Source organism: Pecten maximus, unplaced genomic scaffold, assembly GCF_902652985.1.
Source record: "Pecten maximus unplaced genomic scaffold, xPecMax1.1, whole genome shotgun sequence".
In the NCBI taxonomy this organism is placed as follows: Eukaryota; Metazoa; Mollusca; class Bivalvia; order Pectinida; family Pectinidae; genus Pecten; species Pecten maximus.
In genome coordinates, this window is record NW_022982833.1 from 26,847 (window position 1) to 48,548 (window position 21,702).

At 35.8% G+C, this 21,702-nt stretch overlaps 1 protein-coding gene across 1 annotated transcript; it reads left to right on the forward strand.

The window, feature by feature from the left end:
- The first annotated feature begins 924 nt into the window (after positions 1–924).
- Positions 925–15,175, forward strand: LOC117321017. The gene is made up of 6 exons (XM_033875492.1): positions 925–1,067; positions 9,202–9,248; positions 11,011–11,090; positions 11,452–11,544; positions 13,201–13,334; positions 15,016–15,175. The coding sequence occupies exons 1-6, from the start codon at positions 1,057–1,059 to the stop codon at positions 15,173–15,175; spliced, it is 525 nt and encodes a 174-aa protein (XP_033731383.1). The 5' UTR covers positions 925–1,056.
- Positions 15,176–21,702: the final 6,527 nt, after the last annotated feature.

Below are 21,702 nucleotides of genomic sequence, written 5' to 3' on the forward strand. Positions count from 1 at the left end.
ATTTGAACTGTTTTCAATGTCACAATGGTCATGTAAATATTCTTAGTTATTCCAATATATTCTTCTCAATGACCTATTTCAATTTCAATTTATTTCCAAATGCTACATAGTATATAGGATTCCAAGATACATATATATCATATAACAATCCATGCATACAAAATGGCGGAGAACTAATTCTGACTATTACTGAACCACACATAAAATATAAAATACAGGTGACATGTCTATAGTATGCTAATTACACTATGACTTTGTTGGCATCTTATACATATCTTGCTAACTTACGAATTTCGCCAATATTATTGACACACAGTAATTGGATAAGTTTATACATTGACGGTTTGCGCCAGTAAAATGGTTTGATGTATTTTTTTCTTAAATCATGAAAACTTTTGCATACTAGAATAAAATGATACCCATCTTCAATATCTTGTCTACATTTAGTACAAAGTCTTTGTTCTCTTGGTAAGTGAACATATCTACCTGTCTCAATAGTTAAGTTATGAGCAGACAGACGTAATTTTGATAAACAGGATCTATATTTTACAGGTATATACTTTGTCAAATAAAACTGCAAAGTAAAATGATCAACCAGATATTTATAATGTACGAATTTTGACGAGGTATCAAGTAAACCTCCTAGATATTGTTGATGTTGATAAAACATTCTAACCAAGAGGCCCAGACACCTAATGCCGGTCATGGCACATGCTGAGATAAAGGGCTACCTGATTTGTGCAAGTGAATGACTTTGACTTATCTCAAGGGTTACAGTGGCCAAATTTACTTAAAACATTTTAACAAAGTTCTTCTGAAAACTCGAAAGACTTAGAATGATGCCATTTGGCCAGTGATATGCTGGGATTAATTACCTTCATATATTCTTTAAGGTCAGGGATACAAAATGTTTAGATGTTTTCACCTTCAACCCTCTTCTGACTAATGCCAAGGGAGCGACACAGGCCTATTGGGTCTCTTGGTTTTAGTTAAGCCGACATGCAGAATACCAGGAATGCTACTTCACACACCGTGTCCAGGCGCGGTCATACCTGAATGACCACCAGGTAAGTTCCAGGTAAAAAAAATCGTCACTTACTTGTATTTGGTAAATTTCAAATCCATCACTTCACACATTACAATGTTCTGGAAAATGGAAGAGGGGGACATTATCTCCTAAATGCTGGCTACAAGTATTCCATAATGACAAGAACGTCCAATAGAGTGTACTGGGGATGTGTTAATTAGAAGAGATCTTTATTACAATGCATCATTAACCACTGTTGATAATATTCCTGTTGGAAATTATTGACAGAATCACAACCATCAGCCCGCCACTCTTGGTCTTGCTGCTGCTGATGTGTTTGTAGAAAACCCGAAGAAAAGATGTAGATGGAATTTCACCGGTACCATCACTATATGATGAGGGATAGGAAGTTCGATGCAGATGTCAAAACTTTGAAAGAGAAAATTCCTAGCAAGACCAAGGAGGGAAAAGGCCAATGTTTGTTTGTTTGTTTGTTGGAGTTTTACGGCCCATCGACAACTAGGGTCATTTAGGGCCAAACAATGATATCGTTTTGATTTTATATGTTAAAATCAGATAAAATTGGTCATTTTAAAAAGCATTTGTATTGTATATTTAGATCATTATGATAGAATTGATTATTGGTTAATTAAAGAATATAGAATAGATCAATTTCTTCCAAGTAGCTCAATAATGTTTTTGAATCCACGGAACTGAATAGAGTTTTCATATCCGGGACTCGAAAGTATTTATCACGAATATGTTTGAAATCGGAACATTCCATTAAAAAATGCTCCACTGTGAATTGAGCATCACATGAATGACATATTGGTGGATCCTCTCGTTTTAAAAGGAACGAATGAGTTGGGTATGCGTGCCCAGTACGGAGCCGAGAGAGGACTATTTCCTCTCTACGATCCTTCCGACCCGGAGTAAACGCTTTAAGTTTCGGTTGTATTTTAAAAAGTTTGTTGTTCGTCTCGAGAGACCAGCGTTGCTGCCATTTACTCTGGATAGCAGAACTAATTATAGGTTTGAAATATGTATATTGTATTTTGATATTTGTTTGTTGCAGATTTAAAGCATGTTTTGCTTGGCGATCAACAATTTCGTTGCCTTTAATTCCGACATTCGTGAAAAGGCCAAGTACCAGCGCATTGATACTAGATTGTGCAACGAGAAGGAGAGATTTGGGAATGGCGAACTTGGCGTTTACGCTTATGCTGACGCAGCTTCTCATTAAATTCATCTGAACATATTCGCTTGAAAATTTTTAACTGCAATATAATCTGTGATATGAAAATTTTGCTATTATATTTACAGCTATATTATAATTAATTGTCCAGTGTTTGTACGCAGAATGCAGCTTTCTGATTGGTTGAGCTTTTTTTCCATACCTCTATGAACAAAATCTGAAAATGGCGTGAAATATGTGACGTCACAATACGGCCATTGACATTGCGTATTGATTTCTGAAAAAAAAATCCCTTATAAGATCAGTTCAATTTTACATAAAACATGCTTTTATTTTGAAAATCAATTTCAAAAATTAATTATAAGCGTTGATGTCAATTATTTTTTAGTTTCATAGGGGTATGGAAAAAAATTGTTTGCAAACGCAGATTCATACAGTTTACAAACAATTTGTTTTCATACCCCAATGAAACTTTAAAAAAAATGACATCAACGCTTAAATAATGAATTATCTTAGTTATTGGGCATTGATATTTACCTTTTGCTTTATTAGCATATACAACGTAAATTATACTTGTCAAGATAGTGTTTTAGCTAGACCTGTAGTTACCGAGTGTTTGTGTTAAATACATGAACAAGTGTTCATTCTTAAATTATAATTTATGCATTATCATACAACTTCTGTGATAATTCAACTGTTTCTTTTTTCATAAATATTTATAATAATGTTTTCTCATCAAATATATAAAACATAAAATCATATTGATATACGAAGTGATTTTTCTATAATGGTAAATGTTTAAAATAAAATGGTGAAGTCTTATGAGTGATTGTTAAAATTATGTTTGAATACAAATAAGTTATGATATGAACTACATTTTTTACATCCATTTTCTTTATAAATAAATGATATTGATCAATAAATATTTATTTTAGATACAATATAAGTGTGGTAGTTTAGATTAATATTCATTTAAGCATTGAACTGTTACCAAATGGTAGTATACAGTCGATATGAATACAATTTGGGTGACAGATAAATAGAATGTCGCCCGTTAGGGCGACATGAAATATTTATCTGTCACCCAAATTGTATTCATATCGACTGTATACTACCATTTGGTAACAGTTCAATGCTTATATTTACATTCAGAATTTTATTTTATTTACTGTAGCTTAAGACGCGTTTAAATTTGCCGCTTCTCCTATCACTGACGTCATCAAGTTCAAATACCGGAACAGCCGAAATTTCCAGAAGGAATAATATAGTCCCTCATGTCGTTAACAATAGCAATCACATGGAATGTTTTTTGCACAATTTGGCTTTATATTATATTTTATAAACGTTTGTTGATATTTTCAAATTGTTCACAATTGCATAATTTCTGATTGTTTAAAAATAAAGCCGTTTTTCGGCGCATGATATACGGTTAACATTTAGAAGTGATGCGGCGTTGAATGGGTACTGCACAGGACAGACTCGATTACTCGGAAACACTTATGTTTCTATCGACTGGATTTACGTTATTTTCAGAGGAATATCATCTCTTAAATTCTAAATGAACGTCGTATTGACAGTAGGTGAAAACGATTCCAAGGATATTTCATTAGAAACAGAATCACGTCTAACCGGTCTCATCAGTGTCCCTAACTTAGCAGACGATGTTCAACTTCACAGGGGCTCGATTATGGAGTAAGGCTGACATCAGTGAATAACCACATAACTATAATTCAGTATGCATACACAACCAGAAACCATGTCGATACTGCCGATTTTTCGCAAGATTTTTTTTTTTTAAATGCTGGACTTTAAATGTTGTCGTGTCTAGCATTTCTGACAATTCGACAACGAGCCCCTGTGTGACGACAGTGACAATTTGATTACTTCCTATAGGCCTAGATCAGGAATAGAGCTTATAATTTTGTGTCGAGTCGGTCGACTTCATTTTTTCTATTATTAAATTTTACTCTTATAACTTGCGTTGCTTTAAATTGTTGTGGTTTACGTAGATAAATGCTAGCATTCGAAATCTCTCCTGGCCGAATGTAACTGGGGACCATTGTTTTGACCAGCAACACCTGGGGCTGTATCCCTACTCTGACCGAATCACTGTAAATTGTAGTATACACTCTGATTAATACAATTTGGTTTACAAACGACATATAGGCAAATGCAACACAGAATGTAAATATATGTATATATTTTAAATGATATATATGTAAGTCTTGATTACTGTGATAACTAAATTATTAATAAATTATTTGTAACTGGTCAATAAATTAAAACATAGAAAATTTTCGAAATGTTGTGACTTTATTTTCTTCTGAGTTTACCTGAGTTTACTTGAGTTTTCATCATCATCATCATCATCATCATCATCATCAGCATCTCTTTTATTCCTCAAATTTGAGATATATATATTACAATCATATATTTACATTTGTCTGGCATTGTCACTATATAGTCTGTTTGAGAGCTCTGGCATTGATGTACGTTTAAATGCCATCCATCACGCGCTACACTTATCAGTGTATTGATACAACACAAACCGGAACTACAATATCCAGGATAATTAAGTTTAACGACTAATTATTTTGTCTACATTATTTGTTATAAAAAATAAGCCATTTTCGCATTACGTTGATAATAAGATGATTAACAAAATTGAGTTGTTTTTTTTAAATTCATGTACTATTTTGTTTGCCAAAAAGCACGCGACCATGTTCCGGCTGGTCCAACGACTGACAAAAAATCTGCTGACTGTCGGTAAAGCGGGAATTATGAATCTTAAATATGAATTATAGCCTTTAAAAATTTAAAAAAGGAAACGGAATATAAATATAAGCGTTGAACTGTTTTTGTATGGTATTTATGAACTATTTGAATGCCAGAAATTTGCAAGCAAAAATCATAATGTGCTATTATGTTTTATGCTTGCAAAGCTCTGGCATTCAATAGATCATAAATACAATACAAAAACAGTTCAATGCTTAAATAATACATTTCGTTTAAGTTACTCAAAAAACTTTTCTATACTTTATACCTAATTAGCTACAAAGATGTACATGCACAGTGTTAGTGGTCTTCATGATAAGATTATTTCAAGTTAAGTAATTTACTTTCTACATCTATATGAAATGGTATGACGATATTGAATTAATATATCCAGGCTAAATTAGAAATCTTTTGTAGAATGTCTGTTTGTACAGTTCTGTTTGTCGCCATTTAACACAAAGTATATAACTACATTGTACATGTATTTGGTATACATGTTCTAAATTATCACACGTTCTACCTGCGTTGGGATACACATACATAAGAAACGTACTCCTAGATACATAAGATCCTTCAGAATATCATCTGAAATGTCAATGTTCTCATGTATAACAGACGTCTTACCCAGCAACACATTTGTTCTTCAGGTAAATCAATAGAAAAACTGTCCTACCTATTTCTCACCTAAAATCTCAAATGTTGGCTAGACTGTAAGGCACCCATTGATCGACACGCTTCATTGATGAAAAGTGAGCATTTTACTGAACAAGCAAAACTATTTACCCCCAGCAAGACTTTCAATACAGTTAATCATATTGTTCTGAACTCAGCCTTAACTAATTTTTTAAAAATCGTACCTCACTAAAACGACATAATCTTAATGTTTCTCCGGTGTAGCAAAACTATCAGAAGATATCTTAATTACAGTTAAATGGATGAAAAATATCAAATTAAGTCTGAATTTAACGTAAACCCAATGTATGATGACAGGGCCCCCTCAAAAGGTCGCAAGATGATGGCAGCTGATTTTGAGAGTAGGGATCTCACGATTGAAACTGGTCCTGTTACACTACTGTGTAGGGGGGGGGGGGGGGGGGTCCAGTAATTTAGTGATAATGCGAGCGCCGTTTTTTTGCGAGGGGTCTCGGGGCCGCCGCCAAGGCCTCCAGCGTGGTCCAGGGTAGGTGGTTCTAGGGGGGGGGGGGGGGGGGGGGGGTGAATATAGCATTTTCAATCATTCGGGATCGTTTTCTAGAGAGTAAGTTTCGTTAATACACCATATTTATAAAGTCAACATGGACTAAAACTAAAATAAAAGACTTTTAAAACATTTTTTTTCGCTAACGGACCAGAAATAGGAGATCGCAGTGTGTTTCGCGTGCGTGACCGTTTATATATATATTAAGCTTCAACTTTCGGCCATATTATTTTTCGATTTGATTAAAACATGTTTTTATTTGCATCAATATATACAAAAGGATTGGGCAAAGGCTTTCAAACTTATATGAAGCCATTTCCCAACTATATATATGTTTTTAGATCTACCCACAAATGACAATCACAACATAGGATCATTGCGAGCATGCATTAGAGAAAATTAATTTCATTACTTTCTGTGAAATTAAGATATGAACAGCATCCATTTTTAATTTGTTTTGTTGTTTAGGCAGCCGTAGAGATATCCTCAAGAAATATGACAACCATCTTTCCCAGGGGCGGATCCAGCAGGATTTTCGAAAAGGGGGGGGGGGGGGGGGGGGGTCCAGTAATTTAGTGATAATGCGAATTTTGTTTGGCGTCTGCGAGGTGTCTGGGGGCCGCCAAGGCATTTTTATAAGGCTATAAAAAATGTCCTCCTCCGAAAAGGGGGGGGGGGGGGGGGGGGGGGGGATGAAAACCCATTCCGTGGGTACACGACAAAGGTATCGGTAGGACCAGCCGCCAGTCTATATGTGTAATTGCTACCGCAAATATCCCTTCGAATCAAACCCATCTTACGTTTTTCTTTGTGTCAAATTATACTATATCCACTCCGAGTCTGTAACATGATCTCACCTCATTGTATTGTGTCTTAAACTTGACAGTTGAACAATTATTCAGCGAAAACTGATACAGTTCTGTTACACCCTTACAATGTTTCAAAGCAACAGAATCGACCCAGATACACAGGCAATATTCCTTCACGTGAAATTCATGTGAATTTTTTCATGGGAAATTCACGTGAAATTCACGTGAAAAGGGCAAAAAAGTGAAATTCACATGAAATTTTCGTGAAGGAATAATGCCTGTGTATGACGGCATGATGCAAATCAGGGCATTGCACACGTAATTTGACCTGTGCTTCAAATACCTATCCCGCGAATAACATGAGACATTCTATTGTGTAATATTTTGTTCCCGTACAGAAATAGATGTCTCCTGACATTGTGTCCAGGACAGGCGTAACACTATATACATATACATACCATACACAAGAGGTATAAAGTGCCTAGTGCGTTTCTCTAAGTAAAACAACATACTATGATTAACGCAAGACGTGTGGCGCTAGTTAGCGTTAGTTTGGTGGAAATATTCATTTTCGGGGGAATGCAATTTGGCTGGTTTGCACTTGTCTTTATTCTGAAGCAAGAAGACGTGTTCAAAAATCTCTGCGTTACACAACAATTTGACAACTCAACTGAGGAGATTTCACAAATCGAAGATTGTTTTCCCCAAGATGAACAATTCAATTTAATTTTTAGCATTGGAAACGCCATATTCACCGTGCTTTCGGTTGTCAACGGTCAGCTCTTCCAATCATTTGATATTAAACGGATACGTATGATCTATATGTAAGTATTGAAGACAAAATGTTGCTATGTCGCTGGATATTACAAATATACACTGTGGGCTTATACTAATTTAATTAAAATCTAGATGGTCATTCTTACTACGTTACATGAACATCTAACAACATCCCAATAGGGGTCACGTTCTGATGACCTTTGAGATGTGTGTATTTCACTTTCAGGGCGAATTGTACATTTGCCGATGTCATCGAAGCAAACCACTTCGTTACAGCAAGCATCTGAAGCAAACCATTTCGGTACAGCATGTACTATATATTTTGTTGGACGAAATGACTTGAAATAAATTGACATATTATGCATGTGATGAACTTTAGTCGTGCTAATTCGGACATATAAAATTCACTTCCAAAATTCTGGAAGTAGTCATTTGATTGGCTAATCCAAAAGGTCACCCTGACGTGACCCCTATTGGGACGTTGTTCATGTAACGTAGTGAAAAAGACCATCTAGATTTTAATTAGATTGGGCTTATACAGACGCTGTCGTGTGCTAGACTAAGGTCAAGCATGTTTTATATTATAACTTATGACTGATTAATACTAATGATATATATATAGAAAACAACAAATATTGATACAATATGTGTTTGTGTGTTTTGTTGGGAGTAGGGGGTGAGTGGTTGGCTACGTGTCGGTGTTCCATTCATGATTGTTTGACATTCAATGTTAATTAGATTATAAACTGTATCTTTCATTTATTGTGATTAGAAGATTGCCCTATACATGTACATCCTCGGTCACACCGTATGAAGGTAGAATAATTAAGGAACCAGTTTTCCAACAAAATAGAGTGCGCGTTGAGTGTCATCCGGTGTGTGATTAAAAACAGCAGCCATTAACGCAAGGCTAGACCAGATCAGGATGGCATTATTTTTTGTTACCTGAAACACATTTGACAAAAACAAAAAAAAAGTGCATTATTTAACATTACTTTTTACATGGTTTCGTAATTTGATCAGAGTCGGGTAAGAATACATCAGCTTCGTAGGCACATTTGGGTACGTTCTCGAAGCTAATCATCTGAAGAGTGACTGTGGGGTTGCCTTCTTGTTAATATAAATGATAGATTAATATATTTGTAAATAAGCCAGATTTAGTCAGAAACAACCTCTCAAATATAGTGCTGATTATATCACATGTTTTGAAAACGAGGCAGTCATTTTGTAAATCGGAACACATACACCTATTTTTGTATGACGCAATAAATTCGTATCCAGATTGGGAGAGATCAGCGAGAGATGTCCCTTTGATAATCAGTAATTCACATCTCACCCATGAGTCATGTCATTGTTTATAATGCGACTTTTGATTTCACTTCACAAATCTGTTTTTATGAATACATTCTTTCTAATACAGATCCATTGGCGTAGCAGGACTTTTATTCCTAGCTTTTACTTCTACAGGTAATTAAAATTAATTCAATTATATTTTTTTCTATTGCTTTGAACCTTTTAAACAAATAATTTCGAACAGATACAAATCATGAAGCATGTACCTAAGCTAGAATTATATATATATATTTTCAAATTGTCTGGTTGATGTAATAGGGAAATAATTGCATCGTGTCTGTAAGACCATATACACTGCCCCGTACACAGGGAATTGTCAGATGAGACGGTTGAAACTTGACGTTTTAATGAAAATATCAAATATCAACCTGTGAAGGTATTCCTATGGTTAACACTATACACCCCGTCCTCCAACCACCCAATAATAATTAAAAATCAGATCGGGCCAAACATTACACTTAAACAGCTGTCATCTATTGTTGTTATAAAATCATCTGCTAAAGGGTCTTCAAAGTTGATGCTCAGCTTATTTTGACAAAGTCTGTAGCCTTCAACCCAGTTTATTCCTGGCAAATGTCATGAATCAAGCCCTCTCATTCATTCGTCCCTTAACGCTGAAACCGGAGGACAATAGATTTCCCATCTTATATTCAGTTCTTTTATTACCTTAGGCCTTTCGGTCCATCGGTTTTTAACAAACATATATATACATATACATGATACATTCACACAAAATCTCACACCCTACAGTGTACATGTTACATAATACTAAGGCGGTACACATTTTCCACCTAGAGTAATGATATGAAAGTTCATACATATAATCCTTAGATAATACTTTGAATTAATATGTAGTTATACGTACTAAGGTATATCGAAATTGAACGGTTAATCCTTACACCTGTACAGGTATCAAAATAATGGAACAGGCGGACGGACAGATTGAACATAAACACATACAAATATCGGACAGAGAGCAGCACTTTGAAAAATACATTGCAGTAATAATGTAGTTACACAATTCTACGTTGATAGGCTTCTGAAATAAATCTTCCTAACAAATTCAATTCTTTCTGACTTCTTGATTTTAATAATTCGATAACTTTGAGAACTGATGGCTTATACCAAAAATATTTCTTTATATATTTCTTCCTAATATCAGTATAACAATGACAGACAAGTAGAAAATGATATTCATCTTCAACATCTAATGAATTACAATATGGACAATATCTGTAACACCTTTCTATATTCCTGTATCTTCCGGATTCTACAGCTAACTTATGGGCAGATAGACGAAATTTAGTAATCGGTCATTCTTGTACGTAAGCACGTGCGTAGCACCGAACGTTATCAGCGCTCTAGCGGCTTCATTCCTTGAGGGATTTTGATCAAACTTCAATTACTGAAAAAGACCCTTAACCTCGCGAACATAATCGAGTGTCAAGGTTTTTGAGTCAAGGTCAAAGTCACTGTTGCAATTTTTGCCGGGTGCCGGTATAGGTACATGTATTGCCTAAGTAATACCCAGTATGCTTGTTTAGGCAACATCATTAAACATATTGAACACCTGTGACCTTGAAAGTAAGTCAGGGTTGGATCAAACTTGGTATTCCTTAGTCTAAGGATGCTATATTTTTCGATGAAGAAAAGACGGAAAAGAACAACAATTGATCAAACAGGTTTTAACTGATAGGGAAACTGAACGTTTTATAAGGACTTGTGAAATCCACATTACAGTACTTAGAATTGTGGCTTTATAATGCACAAACAGGTATACTCCTTGAACAGTTTTGTTCGACATATCAACATTTTAACATTTTAATTCATACGAGTCTTAACTGAATGTAACAAAGTATTTTATTAACATTGACAGTGAGCCCTTGGTTTGCACTACCCGGGATTGTACTTGTGGGGACGGGCGGCCAGTCTCTGCTGTTATCCGATTATATACAGGTAGGGAACGGTTTTTGTGAATACAAAAATGTATATTATATAGATAAATAAACTTATCTAAAATATTGATAGGTTAACGGAAACTTTACATTTCTAAGGCAATTAGGCCTCCTGTCAAAACGCAAACTTAACCAATAACATGACGCAATATTCAAAATATAGATACTTGTATCCGAAGAACGTTTGTCATCACACCTTATCCGTCTGTTGAATATCGAGACATATTTTTTAACAGTGAATATAAAGGTCATTGATGGTCCTAAGCAAAATTGGGGCTATATGACATGCAAGTTTATTGTCATTTTCACGTGAGAGAGACGTTTTCCCTAAAAACTAACATTATATTTGTTTATTTCAACAGATACCGGTCTCTCTTCAGAGAGGTTCCTCGATATATATTGGCCTAATGAACGGCTGCTATGACTCGTCCGTTCTGACGTTTATGCTGGTAAAGGTATGTCCTAAAAACCACAGTGTCAGGTGAGTGTCATAAGGATTTACAATGTAATTACATGTATTCTTAACATCTCATTGTTTAAACGTTTTATATTTGACGGCAAGTTCAACATCTCATCATACAAAAACGTGAGCTATAACGTGTATTTTATAAATCGATTACTAAGAAGTACGATTTGTTTACATCCGTTTATATTGAGGGATCCTGGGTCGCATAGGCGCTTGCATTTCAAATGTTTATTCAAAAGAAATGATATGGCAGGGATCTGTGAACTGTGAACACCACATTTTTTGCAACTCTGACACGAACAAAACGACACTCTACCTCATTCCAATCGACTTAAAAACACATTTACTCAAACTGACACGAGGCATACTATATGCTTTAACTTACTGTACGGCATTATACACTTGCTGGGTTGGGGTACAAAACAAAACCATTCGTCAGTACCATGCAAGAGAAGGAAATAGTGAGAATATAAAATAAAGAGAAAATAAAAAAAACGCAATTGGCGAAAAGTCGGCATTATATACTAAATCCTTGACGTACACCTTTGAAACTGGACAAGGTTCAACCCATCAAGGCTTCTTTTCTAGGATATACTATTCAAATTCACTGATACATATCACAAACTGCCCATGCCGACTGTTCAAAGACTAGCGAAAGAAGCAACAACAACAACAACAATATATCGCGACCCGGGCCCTGTCTGAAGGGTTTAACATTTCTGAGAGCATCTCTTCAGACATATCCGTTTTGATTTCCTATATTTCAAACGCAAAAATAACCTTAAAATTTCAAGACTTTCGGAAGTTGAAGGGATCGTGCCATTGCACTTCTTATGCAGATCAGATGGACAATTAATTTGGAGTCCATCTATCGATCATTTTCTGTCTCGTCCGGAAATTCTTTGCCCAGGGAGGGTTGCAGGCTGTTCCCGAAACAGTCGGCATCGTATGGCGACGCACCGACAGTATCGGGCAATGCGGATTTTGTGCCTGTTCAATCGCTTTCCCATAGTCGCGGAAACGGGTATCTAAGGAAATCGCACGGTTCTGGTGTCTCTAGGTGTTCCTCTAGTACAGAAATGATGACTGGTGGTCCCACAGGGCGACGCCTGGTTCATGTAGCGGAAAACAATATCCCCACCCTACCTTGCCTCCATAAAGCAATAACCTCTCCCCGAAGGAACACTTCTGGGACGAGTTGGACTAAATGATCAGCTGCATGTCTGAATCACAAATCAATGTTGCTCAGTTGACGTTTGCGCTCGATAAGCAATGGTAACAACGTATACCAATAAGGAGGGTCGATATACTGATCAATTCAATGCACAATGGAACCCGTGCAACCCACTTTAGTTCATGGAGGACAAACATATATTGACAGTTTTCATTTTGAGGCGTGTGTACCCTTGGATCAACCTGAAATTTGACGAGAGCACAGAAAACGTACACAGATAAAAATTTCACAGAGACAGAGATACTCCCTATCTTTCAATCACATCCTAACTACATCTAAAACATAGTTTTATTTCCTGTACTAAACTGAGCAATTCCAATTTGTTTCTTTTTGCTTTCCGTATACTTGCTAAAATATCAATCTCATGTCATGATTTGCTTACTTCAAGGTATTTATCCTCATTCTTTTCAGAAATTGTTTGAGGAGGGAGTCGATAAAAAATACTCCTTTATTGGGTTCGCAATATTACTGATTTTGATTTCCGGTGTGTGCACGCTGCTGACGTCATTGAACAGTTATCATTGGCTTATGTTAAAAAGTCAAAGGTCATGCTGAGATGACCTCCTACGGGGTGTTGTTAGATATTGTATTGCAGTGTATCGTAGAGTGGCTCAGAGACCTAATGTCGGGCATGGCACATGCTGAGATAAAGGGCTACCTGATTTGTGCAAGTGAATGACTTTGACTTATCTCCAGGGTTACAGTGGTCAAACATGCTTAAAACATTTTAACAAAGTTCTTCTGAAAACTCGAAAGACTTAGAATGATGTCATTTGGCCAGTGATATGCTGGGATGAATTACCTTCATATATTCTTTAAGGTCACAGATACAATTTTTTTTAGATGTTTTCACCTTCAACCCTCTTCTGATTAATGCCAAGGGAGCGACACAGGCCTATTGGGTCTCTTGGTTTTAGTTAAGCCGACATGCAGAATACCAGGAATGCTACTTCACACACCGTGGCCAGGCGCGGTCATACCTGAATGACCACCAGGTAAGTTCCAGGTAAAAAAAAATCGTCACTTACTTGTATTTGGTAAATTTCAAATCCATCACTTCACACATTACAATGTTCTGGAAAATGGAAGAGGGGGACATTATCTCCTAAATGCTGGCTACAAGTATTACAAGAACGTCCAATATAGTGTACTTGGGATGTGTTAATTAGAAGAGATCTTAATTACAATGCATCATTAACCACTGTAGATAATATTCCTGTTGGAAATTATTGACAGAATCACAGCCATCAGCCCGCCACTCTTGGTCTTGCTGCTGATGATGTGTTTGTAGAAAACCCGAAGAAAAGATGTAGATGAAATTTCACCGGTACCATCACTATATGATGAAGAATAGGAAGTTCGATGCAGATGTCAAAACTTTGATAGAGAAAATTCCTAGCAAGACCAAGGAGGGAAAAGGCCAATGTTTGTTGGTTTGTTTGTTTGAGTTTTACGACCCATCGACAACTAGGGTCATTTAGGGCCAAACAATGATATCGTTTTGATTTTATATGTTAAAATCAGATAAAATTGGTCATTTTAAAAAGCATTTGTATTGTATATTTAGATCATTATGATAAAATTGATAATTGGTTAAAAATGGCCTGAAGAAGCCTGAGAGGGCAGAAAGGCCTTGCGGCAAAGTCTGTTTTTTGTTATTTTTTATACATTCACCTTCGCAAGGACAGACAGATTTCAATTTCTTATATACTATATATATATATATGTATACGAATGGGCCATGTAACTCTGTAACATATATTAAACGTCAAAGGGAGAAAGGTAAAATACATTAAAGACTATAGATTAGATCAATTTCTTCCAAGTAGCTCAATAATGTTTTTGAATCCACGGAACTGAATAGAGTTTTCATATCCGGGACTCGAAAGTATTTATCACGAATATGTTTGAAATCGGAATTTTCCATTAAAAAATGCTCCACTGTGAATTGAGCATCACATGCATGACATATTGGTGGAGCTTCTCGTTTTAAAAGGAACGAATGAGTTGGGTATGCGTGCCCAGTACGGAGCCGAGAGAGGACTATTTCCTCTCTACGATCCTTCCGACCCGGAGTAAACGCTTTAAGTTTCGGTTGTATTTTAAAAAGTTTGTTGTTCGTCTCGAGAGACCAGCGTTGCTGCCATTTACTCTTGATGGCAGAACTAATTATAGGTTTGAAATCTGTATATGGTATTTTGATATTTGTTTGTTGCAGATTTAAAGCATGTTTTGCTTGGCGATCAACAATTTCGTTGCCTTTAATTCCGACATTCGTGAAAAGGCCAAGTACCAGCGCTTTGATACTAGATTGTGCAACGAGAAGGAGAGATTTGGGAATGGCGAACTTGGCGTTTACGCTTATGCTGACGCAGCTTCTCATTAAATTAATCTGAACATATTCGCTTGAAAATTTTTTACTGCAATATAATCTGTGATATGAAAATTTTGCTATTATATTTACAGCTATATTATAATTAATTGTCCAGTGTTTGTACGCAGAATGCAGCTTTCTGATTGGTTGAGCTTTTTTTCCATACATCTATCATGTCTATGAACAAAATCTGAAAACGGCGTGAAATATGTGACGTCACAATACGGCCATTGACATTGCGTATTGATTTCTGAAAAAAATCCCTTATAAGATCAGTTCAATTGTACATAAAACATGTTTTAATTTTGAAAATCAATTTCAAAAATTAATTATAAGCGTTGATGTCAATTATTTTTTAGTTTCATGGGGGTATGGAAAAAAATATTTGCAAACGCGGATTCATACAGTTTGCAAACAATTTGTTTTCATACCCCAATGAAACTTTAAAAAAAATGATATCAATGCTTAAATAATGAATTATCTTAGTAATTGGGCATTGATTTTTACCTTTTGCTTTATTAGCATATACAACGTAAATTATACTTGTCAAGATAGTGTTTTAGCTAGACCTGTAGTTACCTAGTGTTTGTGTTAAATACCAGTGCTCATTCTTAAATTATAAGATATGTATTATCATACAACTTCTGTGATAATTCAACTGTTTCTTTTTTCATGAATTTATAATGTTTTCTCATCAAATATATAAAACATAAAATCATATTGATATACGAAGTGATTTTTCTATAATGGTAAATGTTTAAAATAAAATGGTGAAGTCTTATGAGTGATTGTTAAAATTATGTTTGAATACAAATAAGTTATGATATGAACTACATTTTTTACATCCATTTTCTTTATAAATAAATGATATTGATCAATAAATATTTATTTTAGATACAATATAAGTGTGGTAGTTTAGATTAATATTCATTTAAGCATTGAACTGTTACCAAATGGTAGTATACAGTCGATATGAATACAATTTGGGTGACAGATAAATAGAATGTCGCCCGTTAGGGCGACATGAAATATTTATCTGTCACCCAAATTGTATTCATATCGACTGTATACTACCATTTGGTAACAGTTTAATGCTTATATTTACATTCATAATTTTATTTTATTTACTGTAGCTTAAGACGCGTTTAAATTTGCCGCTTCTCCTATCACTGACGTCATCAAGTTCAAATACCGGAACAGCCGAAATTTCCAGAAGGAATAATATAGTCCCTCATGTCGTTAACAATAGCAATCACATGGAATGTTTTTTGCACAATTTGGCTTTATATTATATTTTATAAACGTTTGTTGATATTTTCAAATTGTTCACAATTGCATAATTTCTGATTGTTTAAAAATAAAGCCGTTTTTCGGCGCATGATATACGGTTAACATTTAGAAGTGATGCGGCGTTGAATGGGTACTGCACAGGACAGACTCGATTACTCGGAAACACTTATGTTTCTATCGACTGGATTTACGTTATTTTCAGAGGAATAGCATCTCTTAAATTCAAAATGAACGTCGTCTTGACAGAAGGTGAAAACGATTCCAAGGATATTTCATTAGAAACAGAATCCAGTCTAACCGGTCTCATCAGTGTCCCTAACTTAGCAGACGATGTTCAACTTCACAGGGGCTCGATTATGGAGTAAGGTAGGCCTTTTGACATCAGTGAATAACCACATAACTATAATTCAGTATGCATACACAACCAGAAACCATGTCGATACTGCCGATTTTTCGCAAGATTTTTTTTTTTTAAATGCTGGACTTTAAATGTTGTCGTGTCTAGCATTTCTGACAATTCGACAACGAGCCCCTGTGTGACGACAGTGACAATTTGATTACTTCCTATAGGCCTAGATCAGGAATAGAGCTTATAATTTTGTGTCGAGTCGGTCGACTTCATTTTTTCTATTATTAAATTTTACTCTTATAACTTGCGTTGCTTTAAATTGTTGTGGTTTACGTAGATAAATGCTAGCATTCGAAATCTCTCCTGGCCGAATGTAACTGGGGACCATTGTTTTGACCAGCAACACCTGGGGCTGTATCCCTACTCTGACCGAATCACTGTAAATTGTAGTATACACTCTGATTAATACAATTTGGTTTACAAACGACATATAGGCAAATGCAACACAGAATGTAAATATATGTATATATTTTAAATGATATATATGTAAGTCTTGATTACTGTGATAACTAAATTATTAATAAATTATTTGTAACTGGTCAATAAATTAAAACATAGAAAATTTTCGAAATGTTGTGACTTTATTTTCTTCTGAGTTTACCTGAGTTTACTTGAGTTTACCTGAGTTTACCTGAGTTTACTTGAGTTTTCATCATCATCATCATCATCATCATTATCAGCATCAGCATCTCTTTTATTCCTCAAATTTGAGATATATATATATTACAATCATATATTTACATTTGTCTGGCATTGTCACTATATAGTCTGTTTGAGAGCTCTGGCATTGATGTACGTTTAAATGCCATCCATCACGCGCTACACTTATCAGTGTATTGATACAACACAAACCGGAACTACAATATCCAGGATAATTAAGTTTAACGACTAATTATTTTGTCTACATTATTTGTTATAAAAAATAAGCCATTTTCGCATTACGTTGATAATAAGATGATTAACAAAATTGAGTTTGTTTTTTTTTAAATTCATGTACTATTTTGTTTGCCAAAAAGCACGCGACCATGTTCCGGCTGGTCCAACGACTGACAAAAAATCTGCTGACTGTCGGTAAAGCGGGAATTATGAATCTTAAATATGAATTATAGCATTTAAAAATTTAAAAAAGCAGACGGAATATAAATATAAGCGTTGAACTGTTTTTGTATGGTATTTATGAACTATTTGAATGCCAGAAATTTGCAAGCAAAAATCATAATGTGCTATTATGTTTTATGCTTGCAAAGTTCTGGCATTCAATAGATCATACATACAATACAAAAACAGTTCAATGCTTAAATAATACATTTCGTTTAAGTTACTCAAAAAACTTTTCTATACTTTATACCTAATTAGCTACAAAGATGTACATGCACAGTGTTAGTGGTCTTCATGATAAGATATTTCAATTTAAGTAATTTACTTTCTACATCTATATGAAATGGTATGACGATATTGAATTAATATATCCAGGCTAAATTAGAAATCTTTTGTAGAATGTCTATTTGTACAGTTCTGTTTGTCGCCATTTAACACAAAGTATATAACTACATTGTACATGTATTTGGTATACATGTTCTAAATTATCACATGTTCTACCTGCGTTGGGATACACATACATAAGAAACGTACTCCTAGATACATAAGATCCTTCAGAATATCATCTGAAATGTCAATGTTCTCATGTATAACAGACGTCTTACCCAGCAACACATTTGTTCTTCAGGTAAATCGGACAAATGTATATAAAGTTCAATAGAAAAACTGTCCTACCCATTTCTCACCTAAAATCTCAAATGTTGGCTAGACTGTAAGGCACCCATTGATCGACACGCTTCATTGATGAAAAGTGAGCATTTTACTGAACAAGCAAAACTATTTACCCCCAGCAAGACTTTCAATACAGTTAATCATAGTGTTCTGAACTCAGCCTTAAATAATTTGTTTAAAATCGTACCTCACTAAAACGACATAATCTTAATGTTTCTCCGGTGTAGCAAAACTATCAGAAGATATCTTAATTACAGTTAAATGGATGAAAGATATCAAATTAAGTCTGAATTTAACGTAAACCCAATGTATGATGACAGGGCCCCCTCAAAAGGTCGGAAGATGATGGCAGCTGATTTTGAGAGTAGGGATCTCACGATTGAAACTGGTCCTGTTACACTACTGTGTAGGGGGGGGGGGGGGGGTCCAGTTATTTAGTGATAATGCGAGCGCCGTTTTTTTGCGAGGGGTCTCGGGGCCGCCGCCAAGGCCTCCAGCGTGGTCCAGGGTAGGTGGTTCTAGGGGGGGGGGGGGGGGGGGGGGGGGGGGGGGGGTGAATATAGCATTTTCAATCATTCGGGATCGTTTTCTAGAGAGTAAGTTTCGTTAATACACCATATTTATAAAGTCAACATGGACTAAAACTAATATAAAAGACTTTTAAAACATTTTTTTTCGCTAACGGACCAGAAATAGGAGATCGCAGTGTGTTTCGCGTGCGTGACCGTTTATATATATATTAAGCTTCAACTTTCGGCCATATTATTTTTCGATTTGATTAAAACATGTTTTTATTTGCATCAATATATACAAAAGGATAGGGCAAAGGCTTTCAAACTTATATGAAGCCATTTCCCAACTACATATATATGTTTTTAGATCTACCCACAAATGACAATCACAACATAGGATCATTGCGAGCATGCATTAGAGAAAATTAATTTCATTACTTTCTGTGAAATTAAGATATGAACAGCATCCATTTTTAATTTGTTTTGTTGTTTAGGCAGCCGTAGAGATATCCTCAAGAAATATGACAAAACCATCTTTCCCAGGGGCGCGGATCCAGCAGGATTTTCGAAAGGGGGGGGGGGGGGGGGGGGGGGGGGGGTCCAGTAATTTAGTGATAATGCGAATTTTGTTTGGCGTCTACGAGGTGTCTGGGGGCCGCCAAGGCATTTTTATAAGGCTATAAAAAATGTCCTCCTCCGAAAAGGGGGGGGGGGGGGATGAAAACCCATTCCGTTATGGGTACACGACAAAGGTATCGGTAGGACCAGCCGCCAGTCTATATGTGTAATTGCTACCGCAAATATCCCTTCGAATCAAACCCATCTTACGTTTTTCTTTGTGTCAAATTATACTATATCCACTAGGATCGGTACAAGCAGTAGTACAAAAGTGAGGATACGAGCGCAGGGTCACCCGGTGCATTCCCTATATAATCCTTACCACCTCCCTGGCACCTCCCTAGTGGCACCCCCCTTGACAGGGGGGTACCGATGACGTCACAAATGGAGGGTTATCCAGTGCATAAAAATGACCCTCAGGGGGTACCGATGATGTAACGGAGGGTCACGCCTCCTCCCCGTCAGGGGGGTACCGCGACCACCGATGTTGTCATGTAATGACGTGTTTGGATTTTCCAATCTATTTCGACCGATTGCATCACGGTATGAAATAGACAAAACATGAATGGACATGTCATACAATTGTCGTAACCAGGTCACATAATCCGTGTAATACGGCGAGACATTTTAGTACATAACATTGTCTTGTTGTTATTCATCACCCTACATATATATTCAATTGTAAGTGTTATATATATAACTTTTTTATTTTATATATATTATATAGTATTAGTACTCGAGCTTCGATGGGAACACCCGTTTATATATCAACATGATTTAGGGCACATTGTGTTTAAACGTCGGTCACACCACAATAAATACGATATCTTTAAGTCAAAATCATTACAAAAATCTGAGTTTCAAATCTTCACGACAAATGGTTATAACGAGATTTAAAATTTACCCAATGCTTTAAACCAGATCACAGTCGAATATTTGCCGAGTACAAAGTTATCTATTACAGCTGTGTGAATGTTTACATACAAACGTTGTGTATACGATTCAATGACGCGTACAATCGGGAAACAGTGTTCACCAGTATACTTGTAAACTATATATGTACGATTCGAGACAAACATTCGGAAAGTAATCAAGAAACACATTATCAATGTCTTTATTTAGTATTACAAACCTGTAAAACCCTATACGTATTCCTTTTAACACTGATAAATCCGTGGAAGCATAGGATATGTCGGTTACAAATGGCGAACAGGTTAACTATTTAAAGCGCCCCCTACAGTATACTGCGTACGTGTGTATACATTTAATACACCTATCTACTACATGGGCCTATACAGTCGAGCGGTCTAGGTCAAGATTTCCAACCAAAACATCCCGAGTTCGACTCTCGCACAAAACAGTCAGAAATTTAATGCTAAAAGTTAACAATTTTTCAGTGTCTAACATACTCGAGAGACGTTAAAAATACGTCCGGTCGCTTCAAAAACAAATGAAAAATGAAATAAAATGAAAAAATTAATCTGCAAAAATTCGATTAACCAATCAAATTACCCGATTACAATTGAAGGTGTCAGAGGGTATAAATACAAGTGCGAAAGAACCAAAAAGTCATTCTTAGGCTGCCACTTGGAGGAGTAAGTCAGAAGAAAGTAATAGACACTTGAAACAGTACGGACGGAACGAAAAGGTAAGTTTCAGTCCAATTATACAATTTGTAAGTTTATGAACGTCTGAGGTGTTTGTCACACATGAATTGAGTGTACTGGATTAGGGCGGTGTCACAAGTCCACAACGGAAAGAGGGCGTTTTAAAGTGACATGTCCCCGCGATATCCAGGAATATCTTTCCGGCCAATAATTCATGTGGACCCATCGGGTGATGCTCCGTTTCTGGTGACAGAATCGTTGATGTTCTTCGTACGAACGCCATAGGAGCTCGGTCCTTTAATCAGACACACTAACAAAACAACAACTTATAGC